This window comes from Megascapheus bottae, chromosome 26 (genome assembly GCF_031878675.1).
Source record: "Megascapheus bottae isolate mThoBot1 chromosome 26, mThoBot2.hap1, whole genome shotgun sequence".
Taxonomy (NCBI): domain Eukaryota; kingdom Metazoa; phylum Chordata; class Mammalia; order Rodentia; family Geomyidae; genus Megascapheus; species Megascapheus bottae.
Genome location: NC_143534.1, coordinates 15,127,655 through 15,148,187, shown reverse-complemented (window position 1 = coordinate 15,148,187; position 20,533 = coordinate 15,127,655). Strand labels below are relative to the sequence as shown.

General features: G+C 38.5%; 1 protein-coding gene across 10 annotated transcripts in view; it reads right to left on the bottom strand.

Moving 5' to 3' along the window:
- Positions 1-20,533, bottom strand: part of Mllt10 (MLLT10 histone lysine methyltransferase DOT1L cofactor) — a 121,473-nt gene that overhangs the window by 40,440 nt on the left and 60,500 nt on the right. For 7 of the 10 annotated variants that reach the window (XM_090319002.1, XM_090319000.1, XM_090319004.1 and 4 more), the window contains 5 exons: positions 20,349-20,444; positions 14,065-14,320; positions 8,250-8,819; positions 922-966; positions 85-117 (listed from right to left, as the gene is read on the bottom strand). In XM_090319002.1, the coding sequence (XP_090175128.1) occupies positions 85-117; positions 922-966; positions 8,250-8,819; positions 14,065-14,320; positions 20,349-20,444 (1,000 nt within the window). The remainder of the gene's footprint in view (positions 1-84; positions 118-921; positions 967-8,249; positions 8,820-14,064; positions 14,321-20,348; positions 20,445-20,533) is intronic. The other 3 variants (XM_090319003.1, XM_090319009.1, XM_090319010.1) reach the window with 3 other exon arrangements.

Genomic DNA, 20,533 nt, shown 5'->3' with positions numbered 1-20,533 from the left:
TGGTAGCTTTCAGTCCGGATTCTGTATAAAAGATAACCTTTTGTGATAAATGAACCACCAAGAGAAGATTCTAATAAAACTTACCATTGTGTATTGCATTCAGCAACTCTGAGAAAGCTTTTAAGGAAAAAAGGACTTCAGTTAAGATCATTCACAAACACAGAAGAAATACACAGCCACAAAAGTCTATCAAACTAAGTCTATCATGCATTGTTGCTTGAATTATTAAAACTGAAAGCTTCGTTTTTACACAGTAGAAATTTTCTAATAATCCTATTTCACTTGTAATAAGCAAACTGAAATGTAGTATAATCAAATGTTTTTAGATTACTTTTTTTTTTTTTGGTTGGTCGTAGGGCTTGAACTCTGGGCCTAGATACTATCTATCCCTGAGCTCTTCAATTCAAGGCTATGGCACTACCCCTGGGCCTGGGCGTTGTCCCTGAGCTCTTCAGCTCAAGGCTACCACCCTACCCCAAGAGCCTCAGCCCCACTTACCAGTTTTCTAGGTTTTCTACTTGTTAATTGGAAGTAAGTCTCTCGGAGTGCCCGAACTGGCTTTGAACAGGGATCCTCAGACCTCAGCCAGGATTACAGGCATGAGCCACCACACCCAGCTTAAATTACTTTTGAAAAGACATTTAGTAGTCTGTATCATGTGTTGCTAAAATAAGCATATCTATAAGATGTAATTCTAGATCTTTTAAAAGTTCACTAAACCTTAGTCTTAATGTTTCATTCTTAGACTTCCATATAAACCTCAGCACATACAGAGATCTAAGCAAAAGGGCTACAAATGCCAATACACAAATCCTGAAATTATATTAACATTAAGACTAATGAAAACTAAAATATCATAAATATGTAGCATTAATGTTAAGATTCAAAAAGCCTGGAGAGCAACCCAGTTGGACAACTTACTAGTTGTTGGACAAGCTCCATCGTGCCGATACTGCATGGAAATTTCTGTTGGGAGGGAGGAAAAATGAAATCAGCAAAGAAATTGCCAATAATACAAGGTAGAACAAGAAATAAGCCAGGAAAAGGGGGGGCAGTGTTAATTCACCCATAAATGCAATTGAATAGCCAAACTGAAATGTAGAAAAAAAAAATAGAAAGTCAGGCAGGACACAAAAGCCAAACACAGTGGAATTCTCACAAATCTTAAGGGATGGTATGAGAATGTAGATGTGTATGCTTAGAGGGGGAGGAAAAGATGTAAGAGCTCAAAGGGAACAGCCTGTCCAAAACTTTGGAAAAGCCAGGTGGTAGTGGCTCACACCTGTTATCCTAGTTACTCAAGAGGTTGAGACCTAAGTTCAAAGCCAGCCAGCCTGGGCACAAATGTCCAGGAGACTCTTATCTCCAATTAACCACCAGAAAATTAGAAGTTCTGTGGCTCAAGTGGTACAGGACTAGCCTTGAGCTGAAGAGCTCCGGGACAACATCCTGGCTCAGAGTTCAAGTCTCATGACTAATGCAAAACAAAACAAAAATTTTGGAATATGGTGGTCATTTAGAAATTATAAGAATGGCAAATTCTTAAAATGTTTATAAATCTTATAACAGCTCACTCCTGTAATCCTAGCTACTCAGGAGGCTGAGATAGAGGATCTCAGTTCAAACCCAACTTGGGCAGAAAAGTCCCCAAGAGACTCTTATCTCGAATTAACCACTCAAAAACCAGATGCAGCAGTGACTCCAGTGCTAGAGCACAAAAAGGCTCAGGGACAATGCCCCAGACCCTGAGTTCAAGCTCACAACAAAAAAACAGAAGAAAGAAATTGTAAGAATGATAGGCCCCTGCGTATAAACCTAGCTACTCAGTAGGCTGAGATCTGACAATCACAGTCCAAAACCAGCCCAGGCAGAAAAAAAAAATCCATGAGATTCTTATCTCTCATTAACTACCAGGAAACCAGAAGTGATAATATGAACCAAAGTGGTAGGCCAATTTCTATATGGCATTCTAACAGAAAGTACCTTAAAAAAGAAAAAATAGGAGCCGGGAGTTTGGCCTAGTGGATTGCCTAGCATGCACGAAGACCCGGGTTCGATTCCTCGGTACCACATTCTTAGAAAAAGCCGGAAGTGGTGCTAAGGCTCAAATGGTAGAGCTCTACCCTTGAGAAAAATCCAAGGACAGCGCTTAGGCCCAGGACTGGCCAAAAAAAAAAAAAAAAAAGAGCCAGGTACCAGTGGCTGACAACTGTAGCTTCTCAGAAGGCTAAGATCTGGTGATCATAGTTAGAAACCAGCCTGGGCAGATTTTTCAGAGTCTATCTCCCTCCAACTAATCACCAAAAAGCTGAAGCAGAACTGTGGCTCAAGAGGGAGAGTATTGGCCTTGAGCACAAAAGCTCAGGATCATCATCTGAGGCCTGAGCTGAGGGAGTGGGAGGAGGGGAAGGACAAGTGAACCATAAATTATCAGTCTGGGATGACCAAAGCAAAAATTGAGTCATCATCTAAAAAAAATAACTAGCTTGCCAAATAAGTGCAAGCCTGAATATTCAAAGTCCAATATAAGGCAGTTCAAACCCTAGCCAGGAAAAAAAGAATCCTCTTAAAGTGTGATTTATTCATTTTTAACAACTATCTCTATGCATGTGCTTGCAATCAAAGGACTATCTCTCCATAATCTCTTTTTCTTAAGAATTTCAACATTGATCCTTGCCTGAAAAACATCAGTTCCAACCCTGCACTGCCAAAACAAACAACAAATTTACTTTAGGAAACATAATATCTTATAATGTAGGATAGGAAACATAATATCTTATAATGTAGGAAAGAATAGGTTCAACATGTTAATTTTTCGAAATGCTAATAATACACGCCATCATGGCATGGCTCATGCCTGTAATCCTAGCTACTCAGGAGGCTGAGATCTGAGGTAAGGTTCAAAGCCAGGCCGGGCAGTAAAGAATCTGAGACTCTTATCTCCAATTAATCACTAGAAAATGGGAAATGGGGCTGTGGCTCCAGGGGTAGGGAGCCTTCAGCTGATGTGCTCAGGGACAACACCCAGGCCAGGAGTTCAAGCCCCATGACCCCCCACCCCTCCAAAAAAAACCACACCACTAGGTAACTATCTGTTCAAATCCGTAAAGATTATTGTATAGGAGAGAACTCAATCAAATGCTTACTATGAAAGTGAGTGTGGTAGTGCACCCTGTAATCCCAGTACTGGGAAGCCTAAGGTGGAGGACTGTGAGTTCCAGGGTAGGCCCAGCTATGTAACTATATTTTTTTCTTTGCCAGTCCTGGGGCTTGAACTTAGGGCCTGAGCTCTGTCATTGTATACTTTTTGCTCAAGGCTAACGCTCTACCACTTGAGCCACAGCACCACTTCCAGCTTTTTCTCTGTATGTGGTACCAAGGAATCAAATCCAGGGCTTCTTGCATGCTAGGTGAGCACTCACTCTACCACTACGCTATGCTCCTGGCCCCCAGCAGCCTAACTATTAACCAGAAATTTACCAACTGCAGCAATCACTTAAAACTAAACACTGCCCGGACACAAAAGGACCTGAGACTCATTTCCAATCAACCTCTAGAAAAAGGGAAGTGGGGTTTGGCTCAAGGGGAGGGTGGTAGCCTGGAGCTGAAGAACTCAGGGACAGTACCCAGGCTGAGTTCAAGCCCCATGACCCACACACACAAAAATTACAGTGCAAACCTCTATAAACTCCTCTTAACTACTAAGATTTTACTCTAACAGGATCTAGAGATTCAACAATAAGTATCTATACTATTATAAACATATACTCTTGAATATATGAAATTATCTTTAAAACCTTTTTTTGCTTTAATTTTGAAAGAGCCCTGTTACATAAACCAATGGTCTTGCTATATAAACCCTGAGCTCAAACTCAGAATCACCCTGTCTCAGCCCTCCAAGTGCTGCCAACTCAATTCTTTAAACTGTAACAACTGCAAGAGAATAGCACTAGAGTCCAATCTGACTTTGACTCCTAGTTGTGGCAAGCAATAGCATCTCTCCTGCCTAGATGAAGTAACAGCCACACTATTCTCAACTCTCAAACGCAGATATCACCAACAGCTTAGGTTGAATTAGATAATATTTTGTTCTTTTCCACTAAAAGAATTCTGCAATGATGTAAGCTACCATAATTAAATCCAGGACATAGATCCAAGGAGATAGACCATTAGACTATTAAGTGTTATTCCTTCAGTCTGGAATTCAACACTTTTATGAACTCATCCTACCCTATTCAATAAATATACATTGGCTGAGATGTGTTGTACTTATGAGCTAATTCTATAATTGTACAACTACCTAGAATAAATACGTATTTAAAAATAAGCCAGGTGGTCATGGCTCACAAATGCAATCCTTGCTACTGAGGACCTTATCATGTTCCATAATCATTTCCAGCGTGAAAGGCTGAGACATTACCTTCAATTAGGCACCAAAAAAGTCAGAAGTACAACTATGGCTCATGTAGTAAACTTGCCTTGAGCAAAAAAGCTCAGGGACAGTACCCAGGCCTTAAGTTCAAGAACCAAGTCTGGTGTGTATGCACTTGCACAGAATCATACAAGATACTGACATCTATGTGCTAGGCACTTAGTGCTAATAATAGTAATAATTCATTTCTTGTTTTTTTTGAAAAAAAGATGTTTTGTATCTATCATCATCAAATCACTGTGATGGCAGTGAGAATACAGTGGTGAACATTTCAGACATTCTCCCCCTCACCTTACAAAGGTAAAGGGAGTATTATAGGGGATATTATACTCTAACATCTTACCAGTATGTGCTTACACAGGTCATCTTCATTATAAATTATCACTGTCATTAAAGCAAATAAATCTTTTCAATGCTTCATGCAAAGCCATTTTTGTTGCTGTAGTAAATAGTATACATTTTCTGTCTCCTACTTTTTTATTACAGGAAATTTTCTATTTTAGTAACTAAATTATTTCTCAATTTAAAATTTCCCCCAAGAAAAATGTAAATTTTTCATAGTTGAAGGAAACAGTACTATTTAAAAGTGAACTATTGGTGCAAATGTATTCACAGATCTCTTCACTTAAAGTATGACTGGCATACTCATGGTTTTAGAGCCTAATTAATCAACATCTGCTGAATTTTCTAACTACTCTCATCGCTTTCTTTTCTTTTTCTATACAATGAATAGTAACACTTAGTGCTGCATAAGTGTTCACTGTGTTTGACATATACTCGGTGTTCATCAGCAGTTCCTAATTCCTAACCTTCCTATAATGAAGGACACATAATTCTTAAAGATACATAGCAGTTAGCCAAGCTTCTTCTACATAAGCATAGACCTTTTACTATAAAGTTTATTACTTTAAAAGGGGTCTGATTTAGTCATAAAACCTTTATTAAAATGGATAAAATTAAAGCTTACATCAATTTTAATGACCAAAATTCTTACAGTTCTAATAAACATGTAATCCTCAGACAACTTTAAAAATATTTTTGTGTGGGCTGGGAGTTTGGCCTAGTGGTAGAGTGCTTGCCTAGCACAAATACCTGGGTTCAATTCCTCGGTACCACATACATAGAAAAAAGTCGGAAGTGGTGCTGAGGCTCAAGTGGTAGAGCTCTAGCCTTGAGAAAGTCCAAGAACAGTGCTCAGCCTCTGAGCCCAAGCCCAGGACTGGCAAAAAAAAAAAAAAAAAAAGAGAGAAATAAAAAAATATATATATTCTTGTGTGAAATAGTATCTATAGGAATTCCCCCCTTAAGTAATGGTTACCTAATAGTAAAAGAAAAATCCACATTTTTTGCCACAGATATACCCTATCTGCAGCCCCTTGGAGGTAAGCACTGTTTCTCAGTGATAGGACATAAAGAAAAGCCTTTATAGGGGTAGAAACCAACTCCATTAATTTGAAGATATGTCTTAAATATGCATTCAAATATAATTTTTGAAATTCACAAATTTAAGATGATGCTTGGAACAACAGGAATTATTTTCCTCAGTAAGATACTCATCTGATTATCATACCTCTTGCTAAAAATAACATGAACCCACTTTTTTTCTGGGTAAATTGGTTTAAATTTACTTTCTTTTTATCCATAGGCTAAGGATACTAACAAAAAAATGTCTATTAAAATATGCACAGTATTTAAATCTACTTAATTAAGCTTCTTCCTCGCTGTAGTTTATTTCTCTCCCTTTTCAAACAGTTCTCAATCAAGAGTGCCCCATGGGCTTTTAACGTTTGGGAACATTTTTTTTGTTTACAGAGGGAAGGTGCTATCAGCATATATGAGTGAGGGGTTAGAGAGTCTGGTAAGCAACCTGAAACATACAAAGGCACCATTATGCAAAAAGAATTATCACATCCAAAAGATCAATGCCATCATTACGAAGCTTGGTCTTGGACAACATCTTAATGCTACCTATCAAATGCTTTTTTGGTTTCCACTCAATTATGGAAAAACAGTCCGATAAGCAAATCAGAAAGCTTTCTATTAAACACAGAACAAATTCCCTGGTTGTATATCCTTTTTTTCTTCTTTTTTTTTTTTTAATTTAAGGAGGTGGGGTACCATTCTTGGGGCTTGAATTCAGGGCCTAGGTGATGTCCCTGCACTTTTGTGCTCAAGGCTAGTGGTCTACCACTTGAGCCCAGTTCTACTTCCAGCTTTTTTGGTGATTAATTGGAGGTAAGTCTCATAGACTTTCCTGCCCTGGCTAGCTTTGAACCAATGCTCAGAACTCAGCCTCCTGAATAGCTATAATTACAGGCCTGAGTCATCATCACACATAAGCTGCAATATCTTAAACTTATTGACTTCTCAAACCCCATCACCAAGGCATTAAATCTTCTTTACATTGACTGTACTTCTTGTTTTTCTTTTGGTAGTATTAGGTAATGAACTCAGGAGCTCATGCTTGCTAGGCAGGCAGTCTACCCCTTAAGCCACTCCTCCAACCCCTTTTTAACATTGATTTTGAAGGTAAGATTTTATTTATGCCCAGGAGACCACGAGCTATGATCCTCCTACTTAAGCTTTTCCATGCTGCTAGGGATGGCAAGCACAGAACACTGTATCAGATACTGTAGCACTGACAGCAACTGTATGCCACAGCACCTGGCCACTCAATTCTCACATCTGTCATGGACTCAAACAATGACTTTGTGCACAACTAATTGCTAAATGAAATATTAAGAACTTAACAGAACCTATCACATATCAAGCTAACAGAGTTACTATTTCTCACAACTGATTTTTATATACATATAATTTTTAAACCAGAAGGAAAATTTTCAATCAATATTTACTAAAACCCACTGCTTTTGTATCTAAGATGTAATTTAATACATAAATCCTGATGCTCAAATCAATCACCTGCCTAAAAATATGCATTCTCATTAATTTTTTAATTGAAAATACTCATACTGTAACTTGCAGGCTATACAAAAAATCCCAATGATGTGAAAAACAACATATATAAACTCATTTGTACTATAATAATGACAAAATCATTAAATATATTAAAACCTAATTTAAATTAAAAGCAATTTTTTTTTTTTTTTTTGTGGGTCATAGGGCTTGAACTCAGCCTGGGCACTGTCCCTGAGCTCTTCAGCTCAATGCTACCGTCCTACCCCTTGAGTGAAGTCCCCCTTCCAGTTTTCTAGAAGTGATAACGGCCTCAGGTCCTTTTGTGCCCAGGCTGGCTTTGAACTCTGACCTTCAAATATCAGCCTCCTGAATAGCCAGGATTATAGGTGTGAGCCACCATGTTGGGCAGATTAAAAAACAATTTAGCTCCTGAAATAGAATTTTATAAATTTAAGTAATTTTATACCCACTGAAAAAAATGTGCAGGAAATATAATATGTATGAAAATATTTCAAAAATGAAAACCAAAACTGAAAATCAGGGAAAAGGGGAGAGAGGGAGGCATGGAGGGAGGGAAGGAAATAACCCCAAAACAGTGACTTTTAGATTTTAAATGTGAATCCTCATGGTGTTAAACACACTATGCAGGTAACACAAAAATGTAAGAAATGAGATCAAGGTATATCATGAACAGTTGACCAATAAACTGTATAAAAGACAAGTGCCGAACATTTCAACATAAAATTGTCTAATACTATACTATTCATTAAGAAATATTTTAAATTAAGAAATGTTGTGCTAATTGAGTATCACTAAGTACTATCATGACTGCTTAAACCTATTCAGGGTAGAGCAAGGACATACTGGTGAGGGTGAAGAACAATGGGCAAATCCCTACCTGAACCAACTGGAGATGAGCCAACACTAAGACTCTGTAAACTTCCATTCCTGAGCAATGTAGGAGATTTCTGAAGACTAGAGCTTGTTATGCTTCCTGCAGCTGATGCTACAGATGATGTTGGTGAAGCAGAAGAAACTGAGAGATGAGAAACATTCTCTTGAGTTTTGTTCCCTTTGGGTCTGCCAGGCCCATGCTTACTTTGCTTATTTCCTTTTCTTTTCTTTTCTTTTACAGTTTCTTCTTCTATGCCAGAAGTTTGAGCTCGCTTATATCCTGCTGTAGGAAGGCTGGAGCTACCCAAATCTGCAGGTGAATTTTCAAAGCTTTTAGGCTGGGAAATAACAGCTGAGGTCACAGGATGACCAATTAAGGAACTAAAACTATTTACCCCCCCTTCCTGGCTTCCAGACTCTCCTTTATGTACATCTTTGGTTGATGACGACTGCTGGGAGTGAGTGTAACTGTCATTACGCAGCTCTGAGTCTGTAAAGCTCAAGAAATCCTGGGGAGACTGTACTGAGCTTCCAGAAGATGACTTTACACTGCCTGGAGTTCCTGAAAAACTGCCTGTAGTAAAAAACAAAAATGGGATAGGGAAAGAAAAAATTTTGGATGCAAAAGTGCCATGAGAAGTAAACATGATACAATCATCAAAAATAAGTGGGCTTGGAAAAGAAAATGAAAGATCAACTATAAAATTGATGACATATCACAGTCTCACAAAGCTGGATTACAGAATGTTACTATGAAATCAAGGTTATCTCTAAAATCATCTTTTAAAACACTCATCATTTTACAGCTAGTACATGATTACCCTTGAATTATAAGCTATTAGTCATAAAATTAAGATATAAAGTATGATCGAACGTACCTTTTATCACAGTATTCCCCAGTTCTTCCCCAAAAACACTGCGTATCATAGGGAAGGACTGAAGAGTAGCAAAGCCCCTTTTCAACAGACATGCAGTAACACCTGACAAAACTTTAATTCTCTAACAATCTTCTTCAAATACTGAGAACTGATTATGTGTTCCCAATATACAGTAAGAACCACAACTTTAGTTTAAGACAGATCAGCAATTGCTATTATTCTGAACTTATCCAAATAAAATATGGATATGATAAAAAAGTCATATGGTCTGTTATAGTTTCCAAGTTTATTTTCCATAGATGTGTATAAAGAATGCTCAGACCCCCGAGTTCAAGCCCCAGGAAGTGGGGGTAGGGGACACAACACCTTCCAGCTCCATTTACCTAGTCAAAAATTAACACTGTGTAAAAAGAAGCAAAATTTAATCTTCTACCTCACCTTATGAACTCACCTAATGTATGCCAAATGATGTAACCAAATGGTATGTTGATAAAAACTACACATTTTATCTAAAGTACCAGTGAACAAAAGTATTTTGTAGAAATAGAAAGGAAATTTCAAGTGTTAAATATGTTGCACTGCATATTCACAAGAAATCACACATAAATCTACCTCAGCGTTTACAAAGGTTTTTGTTTTGGGGTGTTTTGGGATTTTTTTTGGAGGGGATCTGTTTTTGAGCTTAACTCAAGAGACTGGAACAGTTTCTGAGATTCTTTTACTCCAGCCCTCTACATACCACTTGAGCCAAAGCTCCACTTCTAGCTTTTTTTTGCCCTGGGGGGGGGGGAGGTGTGGGGGAAGGGAGAGGTAGGAATTTATCTAAGACTCTTAGGACTTTCCAGCCCCAGCTACTTTAACCATGATCCTCAGATCTTAGCCTCCTGAATAACTAGGATTACAAACATGAGCGACCACTGTCTTTTAAAATGAAGTCACAGGTTTGGACTTTTAACCTCTTAGAAACAAGTTCTTTAGGAAAAAAAAAATATATATATATATATATGAGGATATATATATATGATATATATATATATATATATATATATATATATATATATATATATATGAGGTGCCAGGAATTTGGCCTAGTGGTAGAGTGCTTGCCTAGCATGCACGAAGACCTGGGCTCAATTCCTTAGCAGCACCTACACATAAAAAGCTTGAAGTGGTGCTGTGGCTCTAGTGGTAGAGCTCTAGCCTTGAGAAAGCCCAAGAACAGTGCTCAGGCCCTAAGTTCAAGTTCCGGGACTGGCAAAAACAAGGGCTTTTCAAGGGTACAATTGCTAGTATTAATTTATAAAACTTGTTTCCACATACACAGGAATTTTCAAGATTATGTCTAAACAGAAACTACACGTATTAAGAAGCCATTTACATTAAATTGAAATAAGAATACTACCTGGTGGATGACAGGGAACTGCTTTAACTGGTGCCATCTTGTCCTCATAAGGGAGGAAGGTGAAGTCCCACCCCCAGGTGATAGGTATGCCTGAACCCTAGAGGCAGGGGCAGGGACTTAGACAATAGGCTACTGGACCTGCCAATCCTGTGCCTTGATCTTGTGAGATTGCGAAGCTCCCTGTGAGCCTGCCCCCTGTCCCCTCCCCCACCAGCCCAGCCACCATCTTGTGCCATGTTTCTGTCTGCTGACTCTCCTCAGGTCAACGTGGTGACCTCTTCAGCGTTCCATTAGAGCTGATCAGGTTTGTTGGAAATGTTTTTCTGCTTTTTCTTTGCTTTACTACCCTTGTGGCTCAGTTTTCTAACCATTTTAAGTGTATTTTAGGCCGCGGTGTTTTCTGGGGACACGTTTCTGCCTGCTGTCACACCGCCTTTCTAATAAAGGCTCCTGAATGTGGCTTCTCTGTATCTCAAGACAATTCCCATATAACATTAACCATTTTAAGGATTAATTTGCTATGTCATTAGCAACTACAGAATATTTGTCCAATTTGTCATCACCTGTCTCTATTTTTGTTTTTACATATAGTATTAAGATCTCACTGTAATTTATCAAGTGACTTAAAATATTTAGTATCTGCATTACTTTAAATGTTTTTTTTTTTTCAAAATTTCACATACTGCCTCCCATGGGAGAAAAAAAATGCAACCAATTATATTCAGTACCTTGTATTTCTATTTCAGTCACTCAAACTTAAAACTCTAGTTTTAATGATGGGCTTCCTTGGAGAAATAGTTACTGAATTCTACTACCACTTCTAAATGTGAATGAAGTTACATCTAAATGTGAATGAAGTTACATTTAAATAACAATCTACAACTGGGGTGTGACTCAAGTGGGACGAGTAAGCTCAATTTCTGTCCCCAGTACTACCAAAAATGAGGGCTAAAAATCAAGACCTGTAAATTTTAGTAAAGTAAAATAGTAAACTTGACATTTCATTTTCTAATTATTTGTTCTATAAGGACTACATACACACACACACATATACACACAAAACTGGCTCTTGAAAATATTCCAGCCCCAAATTACTAAGCTGCTTGATTTTAGATATAATAACTATAATAGATAACTGCTAGATTCTAGATATGTTTGTTATGTTTGCTTCAATAGCAAAAAGAAGAGAATTATCTTTTCCTACTTACTCCTTAGGGAACAAAGAGCAAAAGGGAATGTATAGCATTTCTTTTATATATATGCACACTTCCTGGGGCTTGACCTCAAGGCCTGAGCACTATCTGTGAGTTTTTTTGTTCCAAGGTTAGTGTTCTACCACTTGAGCGATAGATAGCTCCACTTCCAGCTTTTAGTATTTAATTGGAGATAACCGTCTCTTGGGCTTTCCTGCCCATGCCGATTTTGAACAGCAATCCTCCTATCTCATTCTCCTGGGTAGACAGGATTACAGGAATGCCATACTGGTGCTTGGCTATTTACTAAATATTTTCCTTCAATAGTTCTAGCAGTTCTGTTTTTCAAAGTAGTTATGTTCATGTTAAAAGTTATACAAAACAGGGGCCGGGAGTTTGACCTAGTGGTAGAGTGCTTGCCTTGCATGTGCGAAGACCCGGGTTCAATTCCTCGGTACCACATACATAGAAAAAAAGCTGGAAGTGGTGCTGAGGCTCAAGTGGTAGAGCTCTAGCCTTGAGAAAGTCCAAGGACAGTGCTCAGGCCCTGAGCTGAAGCCCAGGACTGGCAAAAAAATAAATAAATAAATAAAAAGTTATACAAAACAATCATACTTATGTATTGGAAAAGTAGGCTGTTACTTTGTTTCCTGTAAAGCAGGGTTTGCCATGGAAAACATAGCAAACATTTAACTCAATTTCAGTTAAACAGTAGATGGAGCACAGTAATAAAATGAGTAATATTAAAGAAGCCGGTGTGGTGGCTCGAACCTATAATCTTAGCTGCTCAGGAGGCTGAGATCTGAAGATCAAGGTTCAAAGCCAGCCAGGGCACTAAAGTCAATGAGACTTTTATTACCAATTAACCACTAGAAAAAACCAGAAGTGGCACTGTGGCACAAGGAGTAGGGTTGGTAGAGCCTTGGGCAGAAGAGCTCAGGGACAGTGTCCAGGCTCATAGTTCAAGCCCCATGGCCAACAACACCCCTCCCCAAAAGAAGAAAGGATTAACTACTTAATAAGGAATAAAATATTACTAAAATTCAATTTTAACTAAGCATCTGCTAACTGCATCAGTTTGGCAGAAAATATGCTGACTAAACTCTATTCTGAACTTCTACCTTATAATAAATGTATTATTGATGAACAATGATTTGAGCCAGGCACAGTGGCTCAAGTCTGTAATCCTAGCTACTCAGGAGGCTGAGACATGAGGATCAAGGTTCAAAGCCAGCCCAGGCACAAAAGGACCTGAGACTCTTATCTCCAATTAACCTCTAGAAAACTGGAAGTGGGGCTTGGCTCAAGGGTAGGACGGTGGCCTTGAGTTGAAGAGCTCAGGGACAGCCACATGACCCACCACACTCACACTCACACACACACACACTGATTTGAAACCTAGACTCCCTAAAACTTGTTTAGTTCTTGTTCACCTACTCAAAATGTAAATCTTTTTTTTTTTGCCAGTCCTGGGTTTGAGCTCAGGGCCTGAGCACTGTCCTTGGACTTTCTCAAGGCTAGAGCTCTACCACTTGAGCCTCAGCACCACTTCCAGCTTTTTCTATGTATGTGGTACCAAGGAATCGAACCCGGGTCTTCATGCATGCTAGGCAAGCACTTTAACCACTAGGCCAAACTCTCGGCCCCTCAAAATGTAAATCTTAACTATTTTAATGTTAAATTAAGAAAGGCAGATTGAAAACTTACAGCAGGATACCTGTGGCTCACACCTATAATCCTAGCTACTTAGAAGGATGAGATCTGAACTGCAGTTCAAAGCTAACCAGGCAGGCTGCTGACTCCAATACACGACTCAGAAAAAAACTGCAATAGCTGTGACTAAAGTGTCTGAGCACTAGCCTTGAGCAAAGACGCTCAGAACAGCGCCCAGAACCAGCAAGGGGGGAAAAAAAAGAAGAAAAAGAGAAAGGAAACATTGTACAGAGCCAGCACAAATGGCTCACACTAGCAATCCTAGCTTCCAGGGAGGCTGGGACCTGGAAGATGAAGGCGCGATGCCAGCCCTGGCAGAAAAGTGTGTGTGTGTGAGAGTGAGTGTGTGGGGGTGTGTCTATTCAACAGAGTAAAGAGAGATATTGCTCAACCTGTCACAGCTTTTCTCCACAACTACTTAAGCATTAAACTTAAATTTTAACATTCATACACAACTCATGACAGAGAAAAGTTAAGGAAATATTAACAAAATCACTGAAGGAATGTGAATACATCAGGTAATTAGATAAGCCAAAATGACCGTTAGTTATAAATAAAAACTAAATTCTGCTAAAGGTTTTAACTGCTACAAACCATCATCAGAACAAGTACTCTAAACACCATAATTAATACCTTGTGGAAAGGGGCTAGTTGCTGACACAGTTGTTCCTGGATTTCTTCCACCGCCAGGCTTCCTTCCTCGTTGACCTGAGTTGTGAGCTGAAGATTTCTTGCCTTTGCCCTCAGATCCTCTAACTTCTGAAACATCTTTTCCACTAGAAGTGTGTGCAGACACTTCCTGGAAATTTGCATTTGTAAATCTTGCTGTGGTATCTTCCAAGCGCTTCAATGATCCAGATATCGAGTTGTTGCTAGTGCTTGTGTAAGTCTGACATTTTGATTCAACAGGGAAATAAAAGGAAAAAAGAACTGATTACATTTGGCTAGAAAGATAATAAATGGTGGTGATGGTTGATAATAGGTAAAAAAAATATATAAAATAAATATAGAAGTTTCAGTTCTAGAAGAGACGATCTACCTAAGGAAAAAAAAATCAAGCAAAAACAATTTTTTAAGTCTGTAATAACTCAATTTTTAATGGTTCTGGGGAAACCAAACAGACTTTCTCTTACAATGAGCTACATATGTATGCCTACTATCATTTTTTAAGAAAGTGTAACTTCATAGTTAATATTTGGGTTTTTTTTTTGTTTTCTGGGTTTTTTTTTTGCCAGTCCTGGGCTTGAGCTCAGGGCCTGAGCACTGTCCTTGGACTTTCTCAAGGCTAGAGCTCTACCACTTGAGCCTCAGCACCACTTCTGGCTTTTTCCTATATGTGGTACCGAGGAATCGAACCCAGGTCTTCATGCATGCTAGGCAAGCACTTTAACCACTAGGCCAAACTCCTGGCCCCATAGTTAATATTTGAGTCACATTGAATTAATTAATAGCACACATTAGTCACATTTACCAACAGAGAAACACCAAAAGTGCTCATTTCCTGCTTTTCTTTTAGTGGTACTATGATCTGAATTCACGGTCTCATGCTTGGTAAACAAGTGTTCCATCCACACCTTGCCCTATTAGCTTTTGGATGTTTTTCAGAGTCTCATTATTTTTGCCTTTGTACTTGACTGCAATCCCCATATTCCTTCCCTTCCATGTAGATGCATGCTATCCCTACCACCCAGCAATGTTGCAATGGGTTCTTGCTAGTAATGTTTTGCCCATGTTGGCCTCAGATTGCAGTCCTAAGCTAAAAGGACACATCCTACAAAGTAAAAGACCTTTGCCATCTGACAAGAAGTCTTAATTAACAGAATATACAAGGACTTTGAAACCTAAGACCCTGAATAATCAAGAATCCAATTAATAATTAGGCAAAGGAGACAGTTGTTCCTGTTGCATTTTAGTCAAGAAATATAGCCAATAAATGCATAAATAAATGCTCAAAATCCCAGCCATTATGGAGATGCAAATCAAAACAACATTGAGCTCCTATATCACTCCAATCAGAATGATCATCATCAAAGACCATTTTTGCTCCAGGAACAATAAGAATCCAGTAACACGAAATCAAGTACATTTTCAGGGGGAAATTTAATTTAAAGAAAAAAGAAGAAGAAACTACAAGAACCTTAGAAATTACAGAGAAGCCATCAAAGCAGAAGAAATAAAACAAGAAATCAGGAACCAGAGTTTAGCTCCCATGGCTGAGGGCAGGGAATTGAAAAGACAACAAGCAACAGTAAGTAAAATCAGATGGTCTACTTGAGGGATCGCCAAGTTCAGCTATGAGGAAAGCAGATCCAACCTGCAAACCAAGGACTCAGGAGATGAAGACTAGCCTGCTGTGAGGCTATACTGCAGGAACTAAGATATTTAGTGTCTCTGTTTATCTCAGTTAGTGACAGTCATAATCTTGAGACAGTTTCTCTTTGGGAGTCCAGGAACCAGAAGCAATTAAAATTTGACAAACCATGGGACAGTCTACCATAGAATGGGCATAAATCTCTTACAAGACACAAAAGACACAGAAAGGAAAACCAGGTACCAGAGAACAGCAAAAAGTTTAAAAGTGCAGTATCACGAAATAGGTTTCAGAATACTCACCATGCCGAAAGCCCAGGCACCTGGACCTGAGCTATGAGTGTCACCACAGAATGCAATACCCAGTCCTCTGGGTTAAAAACTGGGCACATGCATGCAATATGATGTTAAACTATCACGACCCAAAAAGCTAAAAGTTCAATCCAGTCTTAGATAGAGGTAGCTATGCCATGCTTTCCTGTGAACTCCCTGATGAACCAAAGGTGGAAGTATCAGGAATCTGGTTTAACTCTGAGGCCTTTCTCCCATGTAAGGTCTTCTGAGGGAAGCAAAGACGTCATACCTAGAAATAAAGCAGCCACTTGCAGCCTGTAGAAGTCTGTACATAACTACACATATGTACACACATAAACCAAAATTCATATTGTGTGGAAGTCTATCTTTGTTCCTTTATTGGCTCAAGTGTTCTGAAAATTGTATTTGTTTATATGGTTTTTCCCCTTTCAGATGAAGGCCATTTACCTTTTAACTTTTACGCTAACAAACTTATCCTTCTCCTTTACTCTTTTTTTAAATTTAATTTTATTGTCAAGGTGATGTACAGAGGGGTTACATTGACATATGTAAGGCAATGAGTAATTTCTTGTAGAACATTGTTAACCCTTCCCTCATTTTTCTCCCACTTTCCCTCCTCTCTCATTTAATCATATACTTTGCTTTTCCCACTTACTTTTATCTGAGAACATCATGCCTAAACGCAATTATCTGTCTTTTAGTATGCTCTTTTGAATCAGTTCCATCCCTTTCCCCACAGGCTCTGATCATTTATAACATCCTTGTATCTACAAATTTGCTCTTTCCTTTCTTATTGCCCCACCACCTTACATCTTCCACAGTATTCACACCTAGGTAACTATGTTACCTGGACAATTTTTGTTTGTCGGTCATGAGGTTTGAACTCTGGGCCTGGGCACTGTCCCTGAGCTCTTCAGCTCAAGGCTACGGCCCTAGTTCCAGTTTTCTAGTGGTTAATTGGAGATAAGAGTCTCAAAAGAGTCTCACAGTGTTTAGTGCCCAGGCTAGCTTTGAACCTCGATCTTCAGACCTCAGCCTCCTGAGTAGCTAGGATTACAGACGTGAGCCACTGCGCCCAGCTTCTCTTTTCTTTTTAATATTTTTCTACTTTTCCCACCTTAATCATTGGTGTTATCTGTTTTTTAAATTTCTGTGTATGGAAATAATTCTTATCTCCTTGTTACCTCTACCACTCCACCACTCCTTAGACCAACCCACAACTAACTTTTTTCTTTTTTCTGTTACTTCATTCCACCTACCTTCTCATTACCTTTGCTCATAAAAGCTAAGAACCCTACCATATGAGCAAATACCTAGGAATATCCCAATGGAATTATCCCCTCGATTGCCTTCCTAGTTAAGAAAAATCTTCCTAGAACACAAAGAAACACTTTGGGCCCTATATTCACCTTAACAGAGCAAAGCTATAGTAATAATTTGTCTTCATTAGAACCTAATACAAGCTACTGTCACTTGCAATAGCCTTTGCAAGCAAGCTTCCTCAAACTGAGTGGAGACAGACCCACATACAGTGCTTCTAGCACTGAAATCAACTACTGTCAGCCAAGAGACACTCTCCCAACTCATAAACAATCATCCATTCAGCTATTAACTTGATTCAACAAAGGTGCAAGAAACTGTCAACTCAGAGTATACAGACTGAAGCCTTCATAATTCCTGAGCCCAGATGTGTAAATCTTAGCAAATAATCGCGAAACTGATAAATCAACAAGGCAACATATTTCCTCCAAAACCATTAATGCTACAATAAAGGACTTAAGTGAGAGTCAAGAGAAAGGAAGCTGAAATGATGAGCTTAATAAAACAAGAATGGTTAATAAAATTGTTAAGGAGTAAGTTAGACACAAGGTAAAATCTGTAATTCTAACTACTTAGGAGTCTGAGATCTGAAAATAGTTCAAAGTCAGTCCAGCAGACAAATCCAAAAGAATTTTATCTCCAATTGAGCAGCAAAAAGACAGAAGTAGAAGTCTGGCTCATGTGGTAGAGTACAGGCCAGGAATGAAGGAAGGAAAATGGGGGAGGGGGGGTTGAGGATGAAAGGGGGAAAAGGAGAGGGAGGGAGAGAGAGGGAGGGAGGGAGGGAAGGAGGGAGAGGGAGGGAGAGAGGGAGAGGGAGGGAGGGAGGGAGGGAGGGAGAGAGAGAGGGAGAGAGAGGGAGAGAGAGGGAGAGAGGGAGAATGTTAGTTAATGCCCACAGTTTAAGCAATGGCAGTGGCATATCAAATCAAGAAACAGATCTGTAAGACACTGTGGACAAATTCCAAGATAATATGAACAGAGTACCAGAAAAGAAACTGCTAAATAAACTTTACAAAAGATAGAGTGCAGGGCTTAGAGTGTGGCCTAGTGGTACAATGCTCTCCTAGCATGCAGGAAACCCTGAATTTGATTACTCTGTAGCACATACATAGGAACCCCCAAAAGTGGTGCTGTGGCCCAAGTTGTAGAGATCTAGCCTTAAAAAAGCCCAAGGACAGTGCTCATACCCTGAGCTCAAGGCCCAGGATTTGGGAGGTGGGGAAGAGAATATTATGTAATTTGCAGGGAAATGGATGAACTTAGAACAAATGATGAAAAGTACACCAAGCTCAAACAAATGGCACGTGTTTTCTCATATGCAGAAGCTAGATCTAAACTATAACTAGGCATGATAACATACATAGAGCTCAATGCATTTATACACCAACTGTCTAAAGAAGAGCATACTAAGGGAAGGAATCCAAAGGCCTAACTTCTCTGAACAACTTAAGTACTGTTTAACAAAATGAATGCCAGGAAATTTGGAAACATACTAACCCTATAAGTAGGGTTACATGGATTTATGGTCCAATTCCATCAGATTTTCGAAGAATGAATTCAATATTCCTCAAACTCTTCCATGAAACAAGACTATTAAAGAATATTACAGAATTTATTTGCATAAAACAAGTACTGCATTCATTCCAAAACCAGGCAGAGATGTAACAAAGAAAAATAATTATAAACCAGATTCATTAATGAACATTAAAAAAATCAGGAAAGGGACCTAATGGTATGGCCTAGTGGTAAAGTGCTTATGTAGCATGCATGAAGCCCTGAGTTTGATTCTTCAGTACCACATACACAGAAAAGGCCGGAAGTGATACTGTGGCGCAAATGATGGAGCACTATCCTTGAAGAAAGCCCAAAGGCAGAGTTTATGTCCTGAGATCAAGCCCCAGGAATGGCCAAAAAAAAAAAAAAGTAATTATTTAAACAACACTTTTTTTTAAATGCACTATTATCAAGTTGATTTCATTTCAGGGATTCAAAGGTAGCTCAACATATGCAAATGAGACCATATTATAAAAAAAAAACAAAACCCTTTTTGCACAACAGAAGAAACAATCACCAAAACCACAAAAATGGAATGGGAGTTATTCAAATAAAGGGTTAATGTCTGAAATAGATAAAGAACTCAAAAATAGTAAATAGCAAGGATTACATGATTCAATGAATAGGCAAACACGCTGAACAGTTTTTACAAGAAATGCAAGTATTCAACATCCTTAGCCAGAAAGGAAATGCAAATCAAAATCATACTAAGATCCCATTAATATTTCATCTGGTCCCAGACAGAATGGCAACTATGTAGGCAATCAAAAGCAGCTGGCAAGGACATGAGGGGAAAGGAACTCCCATTTACTATTGGTGAGAACGTAAACTAGTATAACCACTAGTCAGGAGATGCCTCAAAACACTAAGAACAGGTACTCTCTATTTCATACCATTATTGGGCATATATCCAAAGGAGAGCAAATCAATTTACCAGAAAGACATCTGTATACCTATGTTTACCATAGCAGTGTTCACAACAGCCAAACAATGAAATCAGCCAAGTGCCCAACAATTTATGAATAAAAAAGATGTGAGATATATATATATATATATACACACACACACACACACAGATACATATATTAAGAAAAATGAAATCATGTCATTTGCAGGAAAGTAAATACAAATGGAAAATGCCACTTGAGCAAAACAAGACAAACTCAAAAAGCAAAACGTCATAACGTTTTCAAGTGGATAAAGTCCATTTCAGAGACCAAATTCTTAATCACAGTGTTTCCAGTTTGGGCTATTAAGCAAGGGAACCACGTATAGAATGAAAAGGTGATATAAAGTACTAAGAAATGAAAATCCACAATGTTTTTAGATGTGGGAAAATTTAGAGATTAGAACACTGGGAATGAAAGTCAAAACGTTAACCACTACATAAAACAAAATATGATATTTAAACTTACTTTTTCTGTAGTAACAGTCAATGATGGAACCAACGCAGGTGATGGTTCTGGCTGTTTCTTGTGTTTCTGTTTGTGTTTGTCCTTCTCTTTATATTTCTAAAAAATAAACAGAAAATCTAATTTAAACTATAACTAATACATGCAATACTTAATTATAATTCCTTGGCAATTTGAAATACTAACAA